Source organism: Balaenoptera musculus, chromosome 1, assembly GCF_009873245.2.
Source record: "Balaenoptera musculus isolate JJ_BM4_2016_0621 chromosome 1, mBalMus1.pri.v3, whole genome shotgun sequence".
Taxonomy (NCBI): domain Eukaryota; kingdom Metazoa; phylum Chordata; class Mammalia; order Artiodactyla; family Balaenopteridae; genus Balaenoptera; species Balaenoptera musculus.
In genome coordinates, this window is record NC_045785.1 from 146,560,799 (window position 1) to 146,584,323 (window position 23,525).

General features: G+C 41.4%; 1 protein-coding gene across 4 annotated transcripts in view; it reads right to left on the reverse strand.

Annotated features, from left to right (window-relative positions):
* The window catches only part of HHAT (hedgehog acyltransferase), a 358,064-nt gene that overhangs the window by 76,537 nt on the left and 258,002 nt on the right, over positions 1 to 23,525 (reverse strand). For all 4 annotated transcript variants that reach the window (XM_036874689.1, XM_036874661.1, XM_036874679.1 and 1 more), the window contains one exon: positions 18,029 to 18,230. In XM_036874689.1, the coding sequence (XP_036730584.1) occupies positions 18,029 to 18,230 (202 nt within the window). The remainder of the gene's footprint in view (positions 1 to 18,028; positions 18,231 to 23,525) is intronic.

Genomic DNA, 23,525 nt, shown 5'->3' on the forward strand with positions numbered 1-23,525 from the left:
CTGTAAAAATATATTGCACTAAGTATGTGCATATTATTTTGGAAAGAAGTGACTATTTTACCCTTCCACTGATAATAGGAACACTGAAAACTCAAGCTCTGCTACCTCCAGTGGGTAATTTGGATTTTCTGGGAGGAAAAAGAGACCCAGATTTGGGAACACACATCCAAAGCTTCAGCATATACGTAATAAGATTGTGCTTCTTCCTAAGCTCATGTATAGAAAACTGCTAGGCACTAGACTGATTAGAGTAACCACCACTTATCTGTGCTGTAGAAGCAGAAATCGGGGTCTCTCACGTAAAGAATCTCATACCATGAGCCACGTAGAAAAGCCTGTTTCAACCATTTACATTCAAGCCATGGAATCTCATCTTTGGCTCAGTATTCTTTCCCGAGGCTAGAGTTTGCCAGGATGAGGGTCTGTGCTGTGCACTCAGAGGGGAGAATGGACAACAGTGCCCTGGCAGCAGCAATGATGAGAGAGCAGCCCCTGCCTTGCTCAAGCCTAAACTGAGAGGGACGGGAAAGGCAGCAGAAGCTCCAGAGTTGACCAGACCAGGGGGGCTGAATATCTGAAAATTGCCTCCATTTCAAAGCCTTCTCTCTGTTAGATAGCAGACTCAGTAATGGAAAGTTAAAAAAGAACCTTTGAAAATGCTTTTGCCTTTCTAAACATATTTGAACTAAAAGGTGGAATTATTTGCAGCATTCTACCACTCAGACCAAGAGGGGTGAAGGCACGGGTTCAGATTTCCCACAGAGAAGAAAATGTATAACCAGTGAATTGCACGATGTTTCCTGCATTGTTAATGATCCTTTGGAGTGGGAGACAATGAGGGGGGCGCAAACAGGTCGTCATCCACCAAGGAACACACTGTTCATAACAATGGGCATTGCTTTTTTGAGACCGAGGGGTGCAGGTGAGGGCTAGCAAGCTACTACAACAGGCTAATTTAACGTGTGGGATTAATATGTTAATTTGATGCTCTCCTGTTTGTTTAAGTGTTGCATTTCTATATTTCTAAGTCTGGCATTCAAATCTATGGGGGGACCATTTGGCCTCTCTAACCTCTTTTCCTCCATTCTCCCCAGTGACAGCCCCTTGACTGTCAAAGCAGCCTCCTCACCTGAACATGGCATGCCCACTCCTGACTTCAGGCTGTGTGTGCTATTCCCCTGGCCTTGAGCCTGTCTTCTCTCTACTTACCTATCCAAATCCAAGATCTTAATTCCTCAGAATCCTACTCAAGCCCCAGATCTTTAAATAAACCATTCCTAAAAGCTTAGCTCACTCTGACCACCACCCCTTATGAACATCACCTGCCTCTATGACTCAATCTGGTCTCTCTGCACATAATGCCTCATACTGGTCCTCAACTGGTTTGCACACATCTTGCCTCTCCAACCAAATCATAAACTCGTGGGGATGGGGATGATGACTCACCGCTCTTCTCTTCCACTGTTGGCACTCTGACATGGAGCCATAACCTCACCTGACTTGACACCCCAATAGCATCAACACCATTGACCACTCCCTCCATGAAGTACCTTCTTTTTCTTGGTCTCTGTGAAATTATCCTCTAGATTTCCCTCCCACCTCTTGGCCCCTCCTTCTCTACCTAACTTCTAAATATTGGTGTCCTCAGGTTCATTCCTGGGCAGTCTCCTTTACCTCTCTTTCTGTACTCCCTCTCTTTAGAAAGTCTCAGACAATTCCACAGCTCCAAAATATCATCTACATGCTCCCAAACATCTGTCTCTAGCCCAGACCTTTCTTCTGAGCAATGCCTGGGAAGAATTGGCCAATTAGTATTTTATGATATTTATGAAGACAAGTCCGTTTTTTAAATATAAATCACTTAGCTCCTCATAGAGAAAAGCTCTCATTCCATGGTTTTATTGTCTCTTTAATCCAAAGGAGCCACTGCAAAGATGATCATCCTGATAGGAGGCCAGGTGAGGTACCTTATTCATGGAGGAAATTGACTAATAATAGACTGTACCATTATACACTGATAGACTAGTACACTGTATTCACTGAAGCACCAAAAGAATATGCAAAAAAAGGAATGAGGAGGGAGGGATCAAGTTTTTCACTCAGAGTTCCCCAACTGCAATGTGTCTCCCACACAGGGCGCTGAAATTTTTTTTTCCTAGATGAGCAAACTCAGAAACAAAGGACCAGGTTGAATCTGCCTAAATGGGCTCAGTCTAAGAAGGGCTCTGGTCTGAAGAAAAGGGCCATTGACAGGAAGCACTTGATCTCTGTTTGTCGAAATGAATCCAAGTGGTGGAGGAATAGAAGATCATGAGCCATTGTCCAACAGAATAACTCTTCTCAGACAGGTTTGCTTTGTATTCCTTCAGTGAGTTAGCTGGGGCTATGATCACTGACCTCCAGTGAAAAGGTTTTCTGATCAGGCCAACTGCCATGTACATCTTGCCAACTGGTGAGTTAGGGTTCCACAGAACTAGGAAACCATTGGGTGGATCATGCCAATAGTTTTACAATCAATTATCCTTTCAAGTTGACTGATCTCTCAAACTCCTCTTCAAAATCAAACTGATCAATATAACTGATAAACTGACTGGACATCACCACAGAGCTTTGGGTTCTTTCTGACACACCAGAGCATCAGGTCCTCCAAGAACCATTAGACTGACCGTCCATGATTTTCACTGGAGGCATGTTTTCTCAATTAAGTCTATACATAGAAATTTTACTGCTTCAGAAAGGACATAAATCAGCTCAGCAGGACACTCTTGGGGCAAAGAAGAAGGGACAAGGGCTGGGGGGAGGAGGACGTATTTAAATTATTCAATGAAATGGAAATCAGGGGTGGGGTGGGTGAGCAGCTTGAGATGTACATTCTCCTTTGTGTAGGAATAACTAACAAGCAGCCTGAAGGTGTCTTCCTTCAAAGGAGAGATCAAAAGCTTTAAATGATACATTAAACAAGATGGACTTAATTGATATTTATAGGACATTCCATTCAAAAACAACAGAAAACACATTCTTCTCAAGTGCTCATGGAACATTCTCCAGGAGAGATCATATCTTGAGTCACAAACCAAGCCTTGGTAAATTTAAGAAAATTGAAATCGTATCAAGTACCTTTTCCGACCACAATGCTATGAGACTAGATATCAATTACAGGAAAAAATCTGTAAAAAATACAAACACATGGAGGCTAAACAACACACTACTTAATAACCAAGAGATCAATGAAGAAATCAAGGAAAAATCAAAAAATACCTAGAAACAAATGACAATGAAAACACAACAACCCAAAACCTATGGGATGCAGCAAAAGCAGTTCTAACAGGGAAGTTTATAGCAATACAATCCTACCTTAAGAAACAAGAAACATCTCAAACAAACAACCTAACCTTACACCTAAAGCAATTAGAGAAAGAAGAACAAAAAACCCCCAAAGTTAGCAAAAGGAAAGAAATCATAAAGATCAGATCAGAAATAAATGAAAAAGAAATGAAGGAAACGATAGCAAAGATCAATAAAACTAAAAGCTGGTTCTTTGAGAAGATAAACAAAATTGATAAACCATTAGCCAGAATCATCATGAAAAAAAGGGGAAAGACTCAAATCAACAGAATTAGAAATGAAAAAGGAGAAGTAACAACTGACACTGCAGAAATACAAAGGATCATGAGAGATTACTACAAGCAACTCTATGCCAATAAAATGGACAACCTGGAAGAAATGGACAAATTCTTAGAAATGCACAACCTTCCAAGACTGAACCAGGAAGAAATAGAAAATATGAACAGACCAATCACAAGCACTGAAATTGAAACTGTGATTAAAAATCTTCCAACAAACAAAAGCCCAGGATCAGATGGCTTCACAGGCGAATTCTATCAAACATTTAGAGAAGAGCTAACACCTATCCTTCTCAAACTCCTCCAAAATGTAGCAGAGGGAGGAACACTCCCAAACTCATTCTACAAGGCCACCATCACCCTGATACCAAAACCGGACAAAGATGTCACAAAGAAAGAAAACTACAGGCCAATATCACTGATGAACATAGATGCAAAAATCCTCAACAAAATACTCGCAAACAGAATCCAACAGCACATTAAAAGGATCATACACCATGATCAAGTGGGGTTTATCCCAGGAATGCAAGGATTCTTCAGTATACGCAAATCAATGTGATACACCATATTAAGAAACTGAAGGAGAAAAACCATATGATCATCCCAATAGATGCAGAGAAAGCTTTCGACCTGAAGAGCCAAAGCACTCTTGAGAAAGAAAAACAGCTGGAGGAATCAGGCTCCCTGACTTCAGACTATACTACAAAGCTGCAGTAATCAAGACAGTATGGTACTAGCACAAAAACAGAAATACAGATCAATGGAGCAGGATAGAAAGCCCAGAGATAAACCCATGCATCTATGGTCACCTTATCTTTGATAAAGGAGGCAAGCATATACAGTGGAGAAAAGACAGCCTCTTCAATAAGTGGTGCTGGGAAAACTGGACAGCTACACGTAAAAGAATGAAATTAGAACACTCCCTAACACCATACACAAAAATAAACTCAAAATGGATTAAAGACCTAAATGTAAGGCCAGACACTATTAAACTCTTAGAGGAAAATATAGACAGAACACTCTATGACATAAATCACAGCAAGATCCTTTTTGACCGACCTCCTAGAGAAATGGAAATAAAAACACAAATAAACAAATGGGACCTAATGAAACTTAAAAGCTTTTGCACAGCAAAGGAAACCATGAACAAGACGAAAAGACAACCCTCAGAATGGGAGAAAATATTTGCAAATGAAGCAACTGACAAAGGATTAATCTCCAAAATTTATAAGCAGCTCATGCAGCTCAATATCGAAAAAACAAACAACCCAATCCAAAAATGGGCAGAAGATCTAAATAGACATTTCTCCAAAGAAGATATACAGATTGCCAACAAACACATGAAAGAATGCTCAACATCATTAATCATTAGAGAAATGCAAATCAAAACTACAATGAGATATCATCTCACACCGGTCAGAATGGCCAGCATCAAAAAATCTACAAACAATAAATGCTGGAGAGGGTGTGGAGAAAAGGGAACCCTCTTGCACTGTTGGTGGGAATGTAAATTGATACAGCCACTATGGAGAACAGTATGGAGGTTCCTTAAAAAACTACAAATAGAACTACCATACAACCCAGCAATCCCACTACTGGGCATATACCCAGAGAAAACCATAATTCAAAAAGAGTCGTGTACCAAAATGTTCATTGCAACTCTATTTACAATAGCCAGGACGTGGAAGCAACCGAAGTGTCCATCAACAGATGAATGGATAAAGAAGGTGTGGCACATATATACAATGGAATATTACTCAGCCATAAAAAGAAACGAAATTGAGTTTTATGTAGTGAGGCGGATGGACCTAGAGTCTGTCATACAGAGTGAAGTAAGTCAGAAAGAGAAAAACAAATATCGTACACTAACACATATATATGGAATCTAAAAAAATGGTCGTGGAGAACCTAGGGGCAAGACAAGAATAAAGACGCAGACCTACTAGAGAATGGACTTGAGGATATGGGGAGGGGGAGGGGTAAGATGTGACAGGGTGAGAGAGTGGCATGGACATATATACACTACTAAATGTAAAATAGATAGCTAGTGGGAAGCAGCCGCATAGCACAGGGAGATCAGCTCGATGCTTTGTGACCACCTAGAGGGGTGGGATAGGGAGGGTGGGAGGGAGATGCAAGAGGGAAGAGATATGGGGACATATGTATATGTATAACTGATTCACTTTGTTATAAAGCGGGAAATCACACACCATTGTAAAGCAATTATACTCCAATAAAGATGTTTAAAAAAAAAAAAAGGAGAGATCAAATCGAGAATTGGCAAGAAGTAGTGTCTCTCTACTGATGCTTCAAAATGTTTCCACTTATTAAAAGATTTCAATGCTGAACACAAATTCTAGCTCCCCGGGAGAGTACTTGTACAGAGAAAAAGCATGCTGCTTTAGCAGTTACTCCTCTTCATCCACCCTGCTTGGTGCTTTGTGAAAATGCCTTTTGTCAGCTTCCTACAGCTCTGGGCCTCAGTGAGTCACAGCCAATAATCCCCCCTCTCATAAAGCAGCAGGGTACCAGGAAGGCTAACTCCTCCCTACCCTTTTCTTTCCTCTCTATATATTTTGTGCATCACTAGACCAATTAGCATTTTGCCATCACTAGACCAATTAGTGTCTACCCTGCTACAAAACAATCTCCCTATATAATGTTCAATAAGCCTCAGCCTTAGTGAGTTCTTCCAGTATTCAATCTATATTCTTCATGCTGCTGTGTAAGTTTATTTCCTCTTATATGCCCCTCAGTAAAGTCAGAAAATATATTCACTCATTCATTCAGCAAGTATGTACTGCATGCTTACTCTGTGCCAGGCATCATGATATGTGCCAAGGATACAGATCTCTGATTTCATGAGGCTTACAGTCTGGTGAGGGAGATAAGGATTAAACAAGTTATTGTATAAAAATACTTCATTGTAACTGTGATAAGTACAACAGAAGAGACCACGTACAAGGTGCCCCAAATGAGTTACTAATTGGGACCTGATTGACTTAGGAGGGTCAGTAAAGGGTACCCAAACAAGCTGTCATTGAAGGTGAAATCTGAAGGATGAAATAGGAGGGAAAGGAGCAAGAGCATTCTAGAGATGGAAGAGCCTGTGCGGGGGAGCTGGGGCTGGAGGGCCCAGGTATGTAAACGAACAGAAGGAAGGACAGAGTGCGAGGGGAGAGAGGCAGAGAGGATGGAGAGAGTAGCAAGATCAAGATCAGCCAAGGCCTTATAGGTCATCTTAAATATTGTGGACTGAGCCCCAAGAAAATGGGATGCCACTAAGGATTTTAAGGCCAACAACATGGTTAGGTTTTTATTGAGAAGCATCACTTAGTACTGAGAATAATGAACTGAAGAAGGCAAAAGTGGAAGCAGGGAGACCAGTTCAAAGCTACTTGGTAGACTGGGCAAGAAATGATAACAGTGGGGTTAGGATGATTCAGTGGAAATGGAAACAATTTTTAAAAATTAAGATCTACCTAGGAGGTAGAACATACAGTACATACAGGTAGAACTGGGAGAGAGGGAGGTATAAAGGATAACTTGATGGTTTTGGCCTTGAGTGACTAGAAAGATGATGGTGGCTTTTGTAGAAATAGAGAATGCTAGAGGCAAAGGAGGTAATTGGAATTATTGGGGGACGGGGGTCCACGTGTTCAGTATTACGCATGTTAAGTCTGAGATATCTGTGAGATGTTCAAGTAAAGAGGTTCAGTAGCCAGCTGGATATACAAGGCACCACATCTGTAATAAAAATCATTCTATATTATAGCAGAGTCAAACACTATATTCTTTTACTTTTTTTTTTTTTTCTAGAAAAGGGGTATGTTCCAGAACTGTATTGTTCAAAATGGAAGCCACTAGCCACAAGGGGGCTGCTTAGATTCAAATTAATTAAAGTTAAGTAAATTTAAAAACTAGTTTCTCAGTGCGCCTCAGCTAGGCGCATTTCAAGTACTCAGTGTGGCTCGTGATTACTTGCATTGGACAACACAATGGACATTTCCATTACTGCATAAAGTTCGATGGGAAAGCCCTGGCTAGAACGTCAGAGGGCTTCCTATTTACAACACTCAGCTCCGACTGGTCTTTCAGTGAGTGTTCAACTGTCACCAAGAAATAGAATCCTACTGTATTTTGTGTCCCAGACAAAGCTTTGAGGTTGAAGATGAAGAAGATATGGGAAAGGAAGTAATGATAATCCTTGTTATTCAGATATCTTTCAATCCATCATAAAAAAACAAAAAACAAAAAAAAACAGATGAAGGATGAAAGGCATGGGGAGAGTGTATAAGAGGCATGGGGAAAAAAAAAAAAAAAAAGAGGCATGGGGAGAGAGCCCACATTTTAAAAATACTATCAGATCAACTGGGGAGACTAAAATCAGATGAAATTAAGTACCAAGGAGGCATTAAGTGCTTATTTGGATTTTGACAAAAGAATGGTAAATTTATAGTCAAATTTTACAATAACTATAAATGGAGTATAACCTTTAAAACTGTGAATCACTATTTTGTACATCTGTAACTTATATAATATTGTACAATAATATTGTATCTCAATTTTAAAAATGAATGGGAATGGGCTTCCCTGGTGGCGCAGTGGTTGAGAATCTGCCTGCCAGTGCAGGGGACACGGGTTCGAGCCCTGGTCTGGGAAGATCCCACATGCCGCGGAGCAACTAGGCCCGTGAGCCACAACTACTGAGCCTGCGCGTCTGGAGCCTGTGCTCCACAATGGGAGAGGCCGCGATAGTGAGAGGCCCGCGCACCGCGATGAAGAGTGGCCCCCGCTTGCCGCAACTAGAGAAAGCCCTAGCACAGAAATGAAGACCCAACATAGCAATCAATCAATCAATCAATAAATAAATCTTTAAAAAAAAATGAATGGGAAATGGATACATGAAAGAGAGGGAAGGATGTAACCCAAGTGGGGAAACAATTTATTCAAAAGGCTGTGTACATCTGGAATGCCAGCCATGTTTTTCTGAAAGAAAACAGAATTTGTGCTGAACTGTATAAGAAGCAGAGTAGTGGAGAAAAAGTCCATAACTGGACAAGTGGAAGAAGAACTAAAGAACCCAATTTGGAAGCATTAATTGTGTACTGACTTACTGAGGCTAACTCAGACATGCAGCTAACCATTGGGAATATAAGTAATAATGGGGTCCTGACCTTGTGCTCAAGGAGCTCCTAGTTCAAACAGCCATAACCAACCACCAGGCTGTCAGGATGCAAGACAGGTGATAAAAATAGGTTTTACAAAATGTGTTCTTGCTCAGTAAATATGTAAACTAAACACCACATTTGCAATATACAAGACATATATCTCACCGAAAAAATGCACGTTCAGAAATTACTATACACCTGGGAGGTTGAATTGCGGATGGAAGCTCAAATGAGGTGAACACGTGAAGGTCCTGGAATGAGCTGTGATGGGGCAGAGCAGACATTCAAGTGCTTCATCCTGTGAGCATGTCTTTTCACTGTCTTCCTTCATTTTTAACCAAAATTAACACGCCATACACTACATTGCACAGTGTGGGTTACTCCTTTAATATTTTAGATTCTTTAGATTTCGTAGTAATGTAAGCCATGGCTCAAAGTCTACGGAGCTCTGCTTAAGATTAAGTTCAAGGTTAATGTCAGACCCTTCATGAGGGAACATGGAAATGTGTTATAGGGCTTCAGCCAGGGCTGAAAAGAATTTTCTGGCTCTCACGGCTGATGACTGGGTTTCCCACTTTGGGGAAGACTACTTAGATTTGAGGGTGAAGTTTGTAACCTTTATGATACCACCTTTTATGGTTTTTCTTTGTGTTACAAAGCCATGACTTTCATTGAAATTCCACTTTCTACTGGAATTCACTGACATTTCTTTCCTGCTGATTGCTGAGTACTAGTACTGAATAAAATACTTATCTGTAAACATACATAAACATATTTAAATTCCTTCAGGAGTGTTATTTTTGCTATGTGCTTTGTATCAGTTTTTATTGAAACGACTGTCCACTTGTACTATGGCTATCTTTATAGAAAAACACTCAGAAATGGAGAGGAGAAGATGGCGGAAGAGTAAGATGCGGAGATCACCTTCCTTCCCACAGATACAGTAGAAATACATCTACACGTGGAACTGCTCCTACAGAACACCCACTGAACGCTGGCAGAAGACGTCAGACCTCCCAAAAGGCAAGAAACTCCCCCGGTACTTGGGTAGGGCAAAAGAAAAAAGAAATAACAGAGACAAAAGAATAGGGACGGCACCTGCACCAGTGGGAGGGAGCTGTGAAGGAGGAAAGATTTCCACGCACTAGGAGCCCCTTCGCGGGCAGAGACTGCGGGTGGCAGAGGGGGGAAGCTTCGGAGCCACGGAGGAGAGCGCAGCCACAGGGGTGCGGAGGGCAAAGCGGAGAGATTCCCGCACTTCCCGCACGGAGGCTCGGCGCTGACCAGCGCTCACCAGCCTGAGAGGCTTGTCTGCTCAGCCGCCGGGGCGGGCGGGGCTGGGAGCTGAGGCTCGGGCTTCGGTCGCAGGGAGAGGACTGGGGTTGGCGGCGTGAACACAGCCTGAAGGGGTTGGCGCACCACAGCTGGCTGGGAGGGAGACCGGGAAAAAGTCTGCAGCTGCCGAAGAGGCAAGAGACTTTTTCTTGCCTCTTTGTTTCGCGGCGGGCAGGGAGAGGGGATTCAGAGCGCCGCCGAAACGAACTCCAGAGACTGGCGCGAGCCGCGGCGGTCAGCGCGGACCCCAGAGACGGGCGTGAGACGCTGGGGCTGCTGCTGCCGCCTCCAGAAAGCCTGTGTGCGAGCACAGGTCACTCTCCGCGCCGCCCCTCCCGGGAGCCCGTGCAGCCCGCCACTGCCAGCGTCCCGTGATCCCGGGACAACTTCCCCGGGAGAACGCACTGCGCGCCTCAGGCTGCTGCAACGTCACGCCGGCCTCTGACGCCGCAGGCTCGCCCCGCCTCCTCTGTACCCCTCCCTCCCCGCGGCCTGGGTGAGCCAGAGTCCCTGAAGCAGCTGCTCCTTTAACCCCGTCCTGTCTGGGCGGGGAACAGCCGTCCTCAGGCGACCTACACGCACGAGGCGGGTCCAAATCCAAAGCTGATCCCCAGGAGCTGTGCGAACAGAGAAGAGGGGGAAGGAAATCTCTCCCAGAAGCCTCAGAAGAAGCGGATTAAACTCCACAAACAACTTGATGTGCCTGCATCTGTTGAATACCTGATAGACAACGAATCATCCCAATTCAGAGGTGGACTTTGGAGCAGGATATATTAATTTTTCCCCTTTCCTTTTTTTTTTTTGTGAGTGTATATGCATATGCTTCTGGGGAGATTTTGTCTGTATAGCTTTGCTTTATAATAGCTTTATTTTACTTCACTATATTATAGCTTCTTTCTTCTTCTTTCTTCTTTCTTCTTTCTTTCTTTCTTTCTTTCTTTCTTTCTCTTTCTTTCTTCTCCCTTCCTTCCTTCCTTCCGTCCTTCCTTCCTTCCTTTCCTTCGCTTCCTTCCTTCCTTCCTTCCTTCCTTCCTTCCTTCCTTCCTTCCTTCCTTCATTCCTCCTTCCTTCCTTCCTTCCTTCCTTCCTTCCTTTCTTTCTTTCTATTTTTTCTCCCTTTTACTCTGAGCCGTGTGGACGAAAGGCTCTTGGTGCTTCAGCCAGGCATCAGGGCCGTACCTCGGAGGTGGGAGAGCCAACTTCAGGACACTGGTCCACAAGAGACCTCCCAGCTCCACGTAATACCAAACGGCAAAAATCTCTCAGAGATCTCCATCTCAACATCAAGACCCAGCATCACTCAATGACCAGCAAGCTATAGTGCTGAACACCCTATGCCAAACAACTAGCAAGACAGGAACACAGCCCCATCCATTAGCAGAGAGGCTGCCTAAAATCATAATAAGGCCACAGACACCCCAAAATACACCACCAGACGTGGACGTGCCCACCAGAAAGACAAGATCCAGCCTCATCCACCACAGCTCAGGCACTAGTTCCCTCCACCAGGAAGCCTACACAACCCACTGAACCAACCTTAGCCACTGGGGACAGATACCAAAAACAACGGGAACTACAAACCTGCAACCTGTGATAAGGAGACCCCAAACACAGTAAGATAAGCAAAATGAGACGACAGAAAAACACACAGCAGATGAAGGAGCAGGGTCAAAACACACTAGACTTAACAAATGAAGAGGAAATAGGTAGTCTACCTGAAAAAGAATTCAGAATAATGATAGTAAGGATGATCCAAAATCTTGGAAATAGAATAGACAAAATGCAAGAAACATTTAACAAGGACATAGAAGAACTAAAGAGGAATCAAGCAATGATGAAAAACACAATAAATGAAATTAAAAATACTCTAGATGGGATCAATAGCAGAATAACTGAGGCAGAAGAAAGGATAAGTGACCTGGAAGATAAAATGGTGGAAATAACTACTGCAGAGCAGGATAAAGAAAAAAGAATGAAAAGAACTGAGGACAGTCTCAGAGACCTCTGGGACAACATTAAACGCACCAACATTTGAATTATAGGGGTCCCAGAAGAAGAAGAGAAAAAGAAAGGGACTGAGAAAATATTTGAAGAGATTATAGTTGAAAACTTCCCTAATATGGGAAAGGAAATAGTTAATCAAGTCCTGGAAGCACAGAGAGTCCCATACAGGATAAACCCAAGGAGAAACACGCCAAGACACATATTAATCAAACTGTCAAAAATTAAATATAAGGAAAACATATTAAAGGCAGCAAGGGAAAAAAAACAAATAACACACAAGGGAATCCCCATAAGGTTAACATCTGATCTTTCAGCAGAAACTCTGCAAGCCAGAAGGGAGTGGCAGGATATACTTAAAGTGATGAAGGAGAAGAACCTACAACCAAGATTACTCTACCCAGCAAGGATCTCATTCAAATGTGATGGAGAAATTAAAACCTTTACAGACAAGCAAAAGCTGAGAGAGTTCAGCACTACCAAACCAGCTTTACAACAAATGCTAAAGGAACTTCTCTAGGCAAGAAACACAAGAGAAGGAAAACACCTACAATAACAAACCCAAAACATTTAAGAAAATGGGAATAGGAACATACATATCGATAATTACCTTGAATGTAAATGGATTAAATGCTCCCACCAAAAGACACAGGCTGGCTGAATGGATACAAAAACAAGACCCATATATATGCTGTCTACAAGAGACCCACTTCAGACCTAGAGACACATACAGACTGAAAGTGAGGGGATGGAAAAAGATATTCCATGCAAATGGAAATCAAAAGAAAGCTGGAGTAGCAATTCTCATATCAGACAAAATAGACTTTAAAATAAAGACTATTACAAGAGACAAAGAAGGACACTATATAATGATCAAGGGATCGATCCAAGAGGAAGGTATAACAATTGTAAATATTTATGCACCCAACATAGGAGCACCTCAATACATAAGGCAAGTACTAACAGCCATAAAAGGGGAAATCGACAGCAACACAATCATAGTAGGGGACTTTAACACCCCACTTTCACCAATGGACAGATCATCCAAAATGAAAATAAATAAGGAAACGCAAGCTTTAAATGATACATTAAACAAGATGGACTTAATTGATATTTATAGGACATTCCACCCAAAAACAACAGAATACACATTTTTCTCAAGTGCTCATGGAACATTCTCCAGGATGGATCATATCTTGGGTCACAAATCAAGCCTTGGTAAATTTAAGAAAATTGAAATCGTATCAAGTATCTTTTCCGACCACAACGCTATGAGACTAGATATCAATTACAGGAAAAGATCTGTAAAAAATACAAACACATGGAGGCTACACAATACATTACTTAATAATGAAGTGATTACTGAAGAAATCAAAGGGGAAATCAAAAACTACCTAGAAATAAATGACAATGGAGATACGACGACCCAAAACCTATGGGACGCAGCAAAAGCAGTGCTAAGAGGGAAGTTTATAGCAATACAAGCCTACCTCAAGAAACAGGAAACATCTCGAATAAACAACCTAACCTTGCACCTAAAGCAATTAGAGAAAGAAGAACAAAAAAACCCCAAAGCCAGCAGAAGGAAAGAAATTATAAAGATCAGGTCAGAAATAAATGAAAAAGAAATGAAGGAAACAATAGCAAAAATCAATGAAACTAAAAGCTGGTTCTTTGAGAAGATAAACAAAATTGATAAACCATTAGCCAGACTCATCAAGAGAAAAAGGGAGAAGACTCAGATCAATAGAATTAGAAATGAAAAAGGAGAAATAACCACTGACACTGCAGAAATACAAAAGATCATGAGAGATTACTACAAGCAACTCTATGCCAATAAAATGGACAACCTGGAAGAAATGGACAGATTCTTAGAAATGCACAAACTGCCGAGACTGAACCAGGAAGAAATAGAAAATATGAACAGACCAATCACAAGCACTGAAATTGAAACTGTGATTAAAAACCTTCCAACAAACAAAAGCCCAGGACCAGATGGCTTCACAGGTGAATTCTATCAAACATTTAGAGAAGAGCTAACACCTATCCTTCTCAAACTCTTCCAAAATATAGCAGAGGGAGGAACACTCCCAAACTCATTCTACGAGGCCACCATCACCCTGATACCAAAACCAGACAAAGATGTCACAAAGAAAGAAAACTACAGGCCAATATCACTGATGAACATAGATGCAAAAATCCTCAACAAAATACTCGCAAACAGAATCCAACAGCACATTAAAAGGATCATACACCATGATCAAGTGGGGTTTATCCCAGGAATGCAAGGATTCTTCAATATACGCAAATCAATCAATGTGATACACCATATTAACAAATTGAAGGAGAAAAACCATATGATCATCTCAATAGATGCAGAGAAAGCTTTCGACAAAATTCAACACCCATTTATGATAAAAGCCCTGCAGAAAGTAGGCATAGAGGGAACTTTCCTCAACATAATAAAGGCCATATATGACAAACCCACAGCCAACATTGTCCTCAGTGGTGAAAAACTGAAACCATTTCCACTAAGATCAGGAACAAGACAAGGTTGCCCACTCTCACCACTATTATTCAACATAGTTTTGGAAGTGTTAGCCACAGCAATCAGAGAAGACAAAGAAATAAAAGGAATCCAAATCGGAAAAGAAGAAGTAAAGCTGTCACTATTTGCAGATGACATGATACTATACATAGAGAATCCTAAAGATGCTACCAGAAAACTCCTAGAGCTAATCAATGAATTTGGTAAAGTAGCAGGATACAAAATTAATGCACAGAAATCGCTTGCATTTCTATACACTAATGACGAAAAATCTGAAAGTGAAATTAAGAAAACACTCCCGTTTACCATTGCAACAAAAAGAATAAGATATCTAGGAATAAACCTACCTAAGGAGACAAAAGACTTGTATGCAGAAAATTATAAGACACTGATGAAAGAAATTAAAGATGATACAAATAGATGGAGAGATATACCATGTTCCTGGATTGGAAGAATCAACATTGTGAAAATGACTCTACTACCCAAAGCAATCTACAGATTCAATGCAATCCCTATCAAACTACCACTGGCATTTTTCACAGAACTAGAACAAAAAATTTCACAATTTGTATGGAAACACAAAAGACCCCGAATAGCCAAAGCAATCTTGAGAACGAAAATGGAGCTGGGGGAATCAGGCTCCCTGACTTCAGACTATACTACAAAGCTTCAGTAATCAAGACAGTTTGGTACTGGCACAAAAACAGAAATATAGATCAATGGAACAGGATAGAAAGCCCAGAGATAAACCCACACACATATGGTCACCTTATCTTTGATAAAGGAGGCAAGCATATACAGTGGAGAAAAGACAGCCTCTTCAATAAGTGGTGCTGGGAAAATTGGACAGGTACATGTAAAAGTATGAAATTAGAACACTCCCTGACACCATGCACAAAAATAAACTCCAAATGGATTAAAGACCTAAGTGTAAGGCCAGACACTATCAAACTCTTAGAGGAAAACATAGGCAGAACACTCTATGACATACATCACAGCAAGATTCTTTTTGACCCAGCTCCCAGAGAAATGGAAATAAGAACACAAATAAACAAATGGGACCTAATGAAACTTAAAAGCTTTTGCACAGCAAAGGAAACCATAAACAAGACCAAAAGACAACCATCAGAATGGGAGAAAATATTTGCAAATGAAGCAACTGACAAAGGATTAATCTCCAAGATTTACAAGCAGCTCATGCAGCTCAATAACAAAAAAACGAACAACCCAATCCAAAAATGGGCAGAAGACCTAAATAGACATTTCTCCAAAGAAGATATACAGATGGCCTACAGACACATGAAAGAATGCTCAACATCATTAATCATTAGAGAAATGCAAATCAAAACTACAATGAGATATCATCTCACACCGGTCAGAATGGCCATCATCAAAAAATCTAGAAACAATAAATGCTGGAGAGGGTGTGGAGGAAAGGGAACACTCTTGCACTGCTGGTGGGAATGTAAATTGATACAGCCACTATGGAGAACAGTATGGAGGTTCCTTAAAAAACTACAAATAGAACTACCATACGACCCAGCAATCCCACTACTGGGCATATACCCTGAGAAAACCATAGGTCAAAAAGTGTCATGTACCACAATGTTCATTGCAGCTCTATTTACAATAGCCAGGACCTGGAAGCAACCTAAATGTCCATTGACAGATGAATGGATAAAGAAGATGTGGCACATATATACAATGGAATATTACTCAGCCATAAAAAGAAATGAAATGGAGGTATTTGTAATGAGGTGGATGGAGTTAGAGTCTGTCATACAGAGTGAAGTAAGTCAGAAAGAGAAAAACAAATACAGTATGCTAACACATATATACGGAATCTAAGGAAAAAAAAAAAAGGCCATGAAGAACCTAGTGGCAAGACGGGAATAAAGACACAGACCTACTAGAGAATGGACTTGAGGATATGGGGAGGGGGTGGGGTGAGATGTGACAGGGTAAGAGAGTGTCATGGACATATATACACTACCAAATGTAAAATAGATAGCTAGTGGGAAGCAGCCGCATAGCACAGGGAGATCAGCTCGGTGCTTTGTGACCACCTAGAGGGGTGGGATGGGGAGGGTGGGAGGGAGGGAGATGCAAGAGGGAAGAGAAATGGGAACATATTGTATATGTGTAGCTGATTCACTTTGTTATAGAGCAGAAGCTAACACACTATTGTGGGGCAGTTGTACTTCAGTGAAGATGTTTAAAAAAAAGAAAAACACTCATATGTATCATATTTTGGTGATGTTGGCTTTTTGAAATATATTTGTTTTAGTTGCAAATACGGGGGGAATTTACCCACATTAATCATTTCCCAGTAAATTTCTTGTGTTTTACTGCCTGCCATGAACACGGATGCTAGCATATTTCTTTTTAGATACTTTTTTCAGGGTTATCGGAATATTGCTGCATATTCAGAATTGATGATTTCCTGTAAGAGTCTAATACATACCATGCCACATTTAGATGATAAAACACTTGCTCACAGTTTAAAATCACTTAAAATATGTGTGTAAAGAAAAATGCTTAATTTTCCAAATCATTTGCCTATAGAGTGCGAATGTGTCTTAAATCCTTACCTGATTTTTTTGCTACTAAAACCTATCAAAATAGCAACAATTAAAAATACCAGTACTACTCAGTATTGGCAAGGGCATTCTCAGGCACTGTTGGGTAGGAATGTAAATTGGCAAACTCTGTCTACAGGGCAGTTAAGAAACAGGTAAGCAGTATGTATGGCAAAACGTAAAAGTGAGAAAAACCTTTAACTTAGCCATGTTACACTGAAGAATGCATCCTGGTTAGGACAGTCATCTCAATGCAACTGGTAACTGCAAACAAACTGGAACAATATGTTAATAATAGGAGACTAATTAAATAAGTTATGACATATCCACATAATGGAATTCTATGAAGCCATTAAAAAGGGTTGTTAGAAATGCATTTGATGACAAAAAAAGGGGTCTGATACAACTATATCTCTAGTATAACAGCATGTTTTAAATGTGTGTGTGTGTGTATAGAGAGAGAGAAAAAATTTAGAAGAATGGGTATTAACAGTGGTTTCTCTTGAGGATACTTTTTTCTTTCCTTATACTTGTCTGAATTTTCTAATTCTCATATAATAAATATGTATTACTTTTATAGTTAAAACATTTATTTTTAAAAGATAGCTACAGAAGCCTCTTTTTCAGCTGTCCTACCTCTGGGCACACGAGTTTTGAACCCATCTAGCAGGAATGGCCCACAGTGGGGTAAACGTGATGACCGCCTTCCCTCCCAAACCCGGTCCACCGAGCTTGGCTGCCCGCTAGTGCACAAGAAAGGACCCAGCTCACCAAGCTGTCCTGGACGCGCGGCGCCTGCACAAGCCTCTGGACTCCGTTCTCCACGGTGACTCCCAGCCAGTTGAGTGTTGCCCAGCACCAGAGGTAGTCATTCCCACCATGCCAGAAGCTCACAAACGCAAATGTCATTGCAGTGGAAAACAGTGTCCCTAGCAGGCCGTGCTGGGACCCGCCCGCTGGAATGTACACATACCTAGAGACAGAAGAGGCTGTTAGGAACCATGTGGAGGGCTGTCCCGGCAATACCACTCGCTCCCGGGCGTGATTCTCCCGTCACACGTCGCTATTCACCGTGTGCAGACCCTTCCTGACTTCCAGGAAGCCACAGAGCACTCCCTGAATTCTCCATCACACACGGAGGTGGCAATACATAAACCTCAGCTCTGAGGGGCTTTAGCTTAAATGAACACACAGGCTAAAGAGCTCTCATTACTAGAGCAAAATAGCACTTATAGGAGGCACGGTGAGGAGTATTGAATTTAGAGTTTCTAAAAGGGATGCACCCAACCCTAGAAGCTCACTCACAGAATGGCAATTAAGTTTCTGGTTACATGGGGACACCAGACTTCAAGGCAGGTATGTATTTTACAGCTCAAACTATTAAGTTTCTGGTAAACCCAGTATTTAAGCACAATTGCTGAATTCAGGCCCCTAAATGGCAGGACAGCTCCTGCAGAAGAGGGGTGCCAAGGCCAGATCCTCCAGCTTTCCCGGCAAGTTGCCCAGAAGCATTAAGGAACTTGCTAGTGAAGAGAAGAGCTCTGTGCTCACAGGGCAGCCAACTTATCACCCGAAAGGCACAGCCATCCCTCAGGTATGTTCTCTACTGCTGAGACAGCTGTCTGATTACATACCCACAGAGCCATGTTCTTCAATCAGTATGTTCCTGCTAGAGTTGGGCAAAACTCACATCTTGGGTTGTCAGGATCTGGACAACTAGGAACACACCCTCCTTATAGCAGCCTTTTTTAAAAAGCCCATAGGCTTTTGTTTACTGCTGGTCAGTGCTTCTTTGTCCAACCTTCTTCCACGAAGGAGAAGGAAATCATCATTTCCTGAACACACAGTGTGTCCCAGGCACGGCACTAGACACTTTCCATGGATCACTCGGCTTGATTCTTTGAAACACCATATGCTGTTCTAGCATGCCAACCCATGGACAAGTTGTCTTGTTTATATATTATTTTAATATTTTCTCAGAAATGTTATTTTGAAAATCATTTTCGAATAGAACAGTTTTATAGGCAAGCCAAAAAATACAAAATAAAAACCATTCCCCAGTCAATAAATACTTCTAAAGACTATGTGACTACAAGTATTTTTAAATGTCCTCCCTCACTTTCAAAGGTGCTCCAGGTTAGATGGTAGCTTATGTGATCAGCTTAGCTAGCCCCACTATCTGGGTGAGAAAAAAGGGCTGACAAAGGGAAGAGCCTAGATGCAAATCTGCATCTATGGCACCAGAGTTAATGTTTTCCATTACACCTCTGGGTTTATTTTGAAAGCCCTCCTATCTTACATCCCAATCTGAAACAAACCGGAAAGCATGTGAGAGTGTAGGTATTTCAGAAACAAGCGAAGCAAAGAAAATACTTTCTCTTGTGCACAAACAAGACCATCTTGACAATCAAGTTAGCAAATACGCATCAAGCACTCACTACAGATTAAGGAATCCTCCGTCTGTTGTCAAGCATTTATTTAGGCCTCCAGTGCAGTCCTGGCATTATGAGCAACACAGAGACATAAGACGTTGTTCCTGTCCAAAGGACAGGTATAGCTGGCTGTGAAACAATAGCAAACAAGTCCCATCATTAAGCTGATATGGTACTTGTTTGCTATACGATATGGTACAAAGTAGACCAGGAGGGCTTAAGAATGTGGAGGAGAACAGGGTCAGTGGAGGCGAGTGGGTTATGGGAGGCTTAATGGTAAAGGTCCCCACCCTGGCAAGGCCTAGAGGATGAATTTTGCCAGGCAAAGGGGAGAAGGGTGGGTGCTGCATCATGGACCAAGAAGGGGTGGGCAATGAGCCAGAAAAGCCTGACAGCCCCAGGAACAGGCGTTTTATTTGGCATTCTGCTGCCCCCTACAGGCTGCTTGGTTATTGGTGTAGAAGACTCAGCAGAGGCAAAAAATGGACCACAAACCTCTGCAGCCTCCTACCTGCATGAAGGTAACCACTGACCCATCATGGAGCTCCATGAGGCTATGCGCCACTTCATACAATCAGTTCTGTGTGTAAAAAGGTTGCATATTTAAAAAAAAAAAATGGGGTGGTCAAACCAAGTTCAAAAGGATAAGGAATAACTGTTTACAGAAACTTTGCAGATAATCATTTTATAAAACAAGTTAATTCTGATCCTAATACTCTTCTCATCCAACACTGGTGTGTTTTATGTTGAGATTTTTGTTGTATCTCACTACATTAAAGTGAGCCGCACTATATATATCAGAAAACCCCAGTATAGAATAAAAACCTCGCATCGTCCACATCAATGGTCCTTAATATTAGATTCAACTCCAAAAAGAACATGTTTTCAAGCTTGTGACAAGGAAGCATCTAGCCCCATAGTTACATGCACAGCTATTTCAGGCATCTCTTGGCCTCATGGCTTTGTTACTTTGCCTTCAAAAGTGACAGCCGACAAAAATCTCTGAAAATTCCTTTTACTCCAGAAACTCACATATGGCTGGTCTCCAAGGACATGAGGTTGCTTGCTTGTTTTAAACCAGAAGAGGGTATGGTTTCCAGACTGGAAGACAAAAGTCCCTTCTTCTCTCTTAATTTCTAGAAGGCAGTAGATACAGCAAGAAGGAGAGCGAGCATGTTTCCTTTTATAAATTCTACCAGGCTTGGGTCAGTTCCATGATTAATAAAAACAGAAATATGTGTCTCTTTTAGAAAAGCAGTAGTACGATCTCACTTACTTAGACCCACTGCACAGTGAAATTGATTTCCCAGTGGAAGAAAGCATTCAGTACCACCTTCTCAGCAAAGCAAAAATGAAAAGATTTTTTTCCTGTCAGTGACTGTGCGAGCTTGAGTGTGCACAAGGCCTGCCCCTGCCAGGCTGGCTTCGTGGGGTCACTGCTTGCAGAGAATGTTGCCTGAGGTAGTTACCATCCATCTGTGCTACCTTATTAATTTAAAACCATCTAACAGAATTAATGCAACAAAGCAAACCCCCAACTCGGGAGGAGGAACCTATGTAAAATGTAGATGTTATTTATAACGTCTACCCTCTACTGAATATCCATGTACCAGGTACTTTATATAAACTGTTTCTAATCACTTACACAACTTTGCAAGGACCAGCCCTATTTTACATGGGAGAGGTGGAATCCGAACCTAGAATGTTCTACTTTCAGAACCCCTAGGCCTGTGTTCTATGAAGCCATTTACCGTAATGGGAGCATCTCTTGGTGATATGTTCCTCTGATTCAACCAAATCTTCAAAGCGGTCTCCACAGAAACATCCACCAGTATTTTATTAACTGAAGAAATATCCTCTGTAGGAAAGGAGTCTTACTAGGAAGAAAGATGCTCATTATTTACAAAGGAGTTTAGGCCAAGGAGCTCTGTGCCAGAAAGCCAGAGTTACAAGTTCCATTTTTAAACAGACTAAATAAATTCCTTCTGTCCCACCTGCCGTCTTGTCCAGGCAGGCATCCTGCAGATGTCTATGTTAGAAGTTAGGTGTAAGAGGTTGATGGTTGGGGCTTGTTGCTGAGTAGTAGGCATACGTGAAGGGAGAAGAAAGTATCTATTTCCCTCATACCCACTCTGAAAAACAACTCAAGAATGTCTGACAGTTGGGACAGGGGTGGTGAGAATCCACATGGTAACAATAAATGCTGGAGAGGGTGTGGAGAAAAGGGAACCCTCTTGCACTGTTGGTGGGAATGTAAATTGATACAGCCACTATGGAGAACAGTATGGAGGTTCCTTAAAAAACGAAAAATAGAACTACCACACGACCCAGCAATCCCACTACTGGGCATATACCCAGAGAAAACCATAATTCAAAAAGAGACATGTACCACAATGTTCACTGCAGCACTATTTACAATAGCCAGGACATGGAAGCAACCTAAATGTCCACTGACAGATGAATGGATAAAGAAGATGTGGTACATATACACAATGGAATATAAATATAATACTGTATATAATATATACTATATTATATATAAATATAAAATATAATGTAAGTCTCAGTCATAAAAAGAAACAAAATTGAGTTATTTGTAGTGAGGTGGATGGACCTAGAGACTGTCATACAGAGTGAAGTAAGTCAGAAAGAGAAAAACAAATACTATATGCTAACACATATATATATTAAAAAAAAATGGTTCCTAAGAACCTAGGGGAAGGACAGGAATAAAGATGCAGACGTAGAGAATGGACTTGAGGACACGGGGAGGGGGAAGGGTAAGCTGGGATGAAGTGAGAGAGGGGCATGGGCACATATACACTACCAAATGTAAAATAGATAGCTAGTGGGAAACAGCCGCATAGCACAGGGAGATCAGCTTGGTGCTCTGTGACCACCTAGAGGGGTGGGATAGGGAGGGTGGGAGGGAGACACAAGAGGGAGGAGATATGGGGATATATGTATACATATAGCTGATTCACTTTGTTATACAGCAGAAACTAACACAGCATTGTAAAGCAATGATACTCTAATAAAGATGTAAAACAAATTTTAAAAATTTTAAAAAGACATTACTCTTAAAATCACAATGCTCTCTTTTTGTCCAGGACCTACCCGATAGCTTCCTGGCTTGCCATGTTAGTTTCAAACCCTTTGCCATGAACCCCAGACCCTAGCGAGGTAAGAGGATGAGGCAGCTAAGATACTGAAAGACTTGGTTTTTACTGTCCCATGGATTGAGTTGAAGTTGCTGACTTCCCATCTTCAATTACCTATTACTTGGCTGGGCTGGGGCAGGCAGTGGCTGACATCCTGTTCCAGCTCTGCCTTATCTTTCTACCCTATTTCCCACTAGTTCTCTTGAAAAATCCTGAAATCCTGAATAAATGGGGCTTTCACACTTCTGGGCCTTTGGTCATACCATTTTCACATCCTCCATCCTCTCTGGTTTCCCAACTCCTCCAGGAAGTCTCTTTTAAATATTCCCACTCTCTATTTAACCCAGAGAACCTACTGTTTGTACCACTGAATTGAACAGTTATTCAGCAAAAGATGTCTTTTCTATTATGATGGTCATTTCAGCTAAACTGTAAAATTCTTTAAGGCAGTTCTACATATGTATGTGTGTATGTGTGTGTGTGTGTGTGTGTGTGTGTGTGTGTGTGTGTGTGTGTGTGTGTGTGTGTGTGTGTGTGTGTATGCATGCACGCGTTATTATATAGTTACTAGTCAACAGTATTTAAATACCTAACAATATAATTTTCATTTACTTTTCATAATCTCCAATAGCTTTTACATTTGTGATAAACTGTCACACTGTCACAGACGCATTA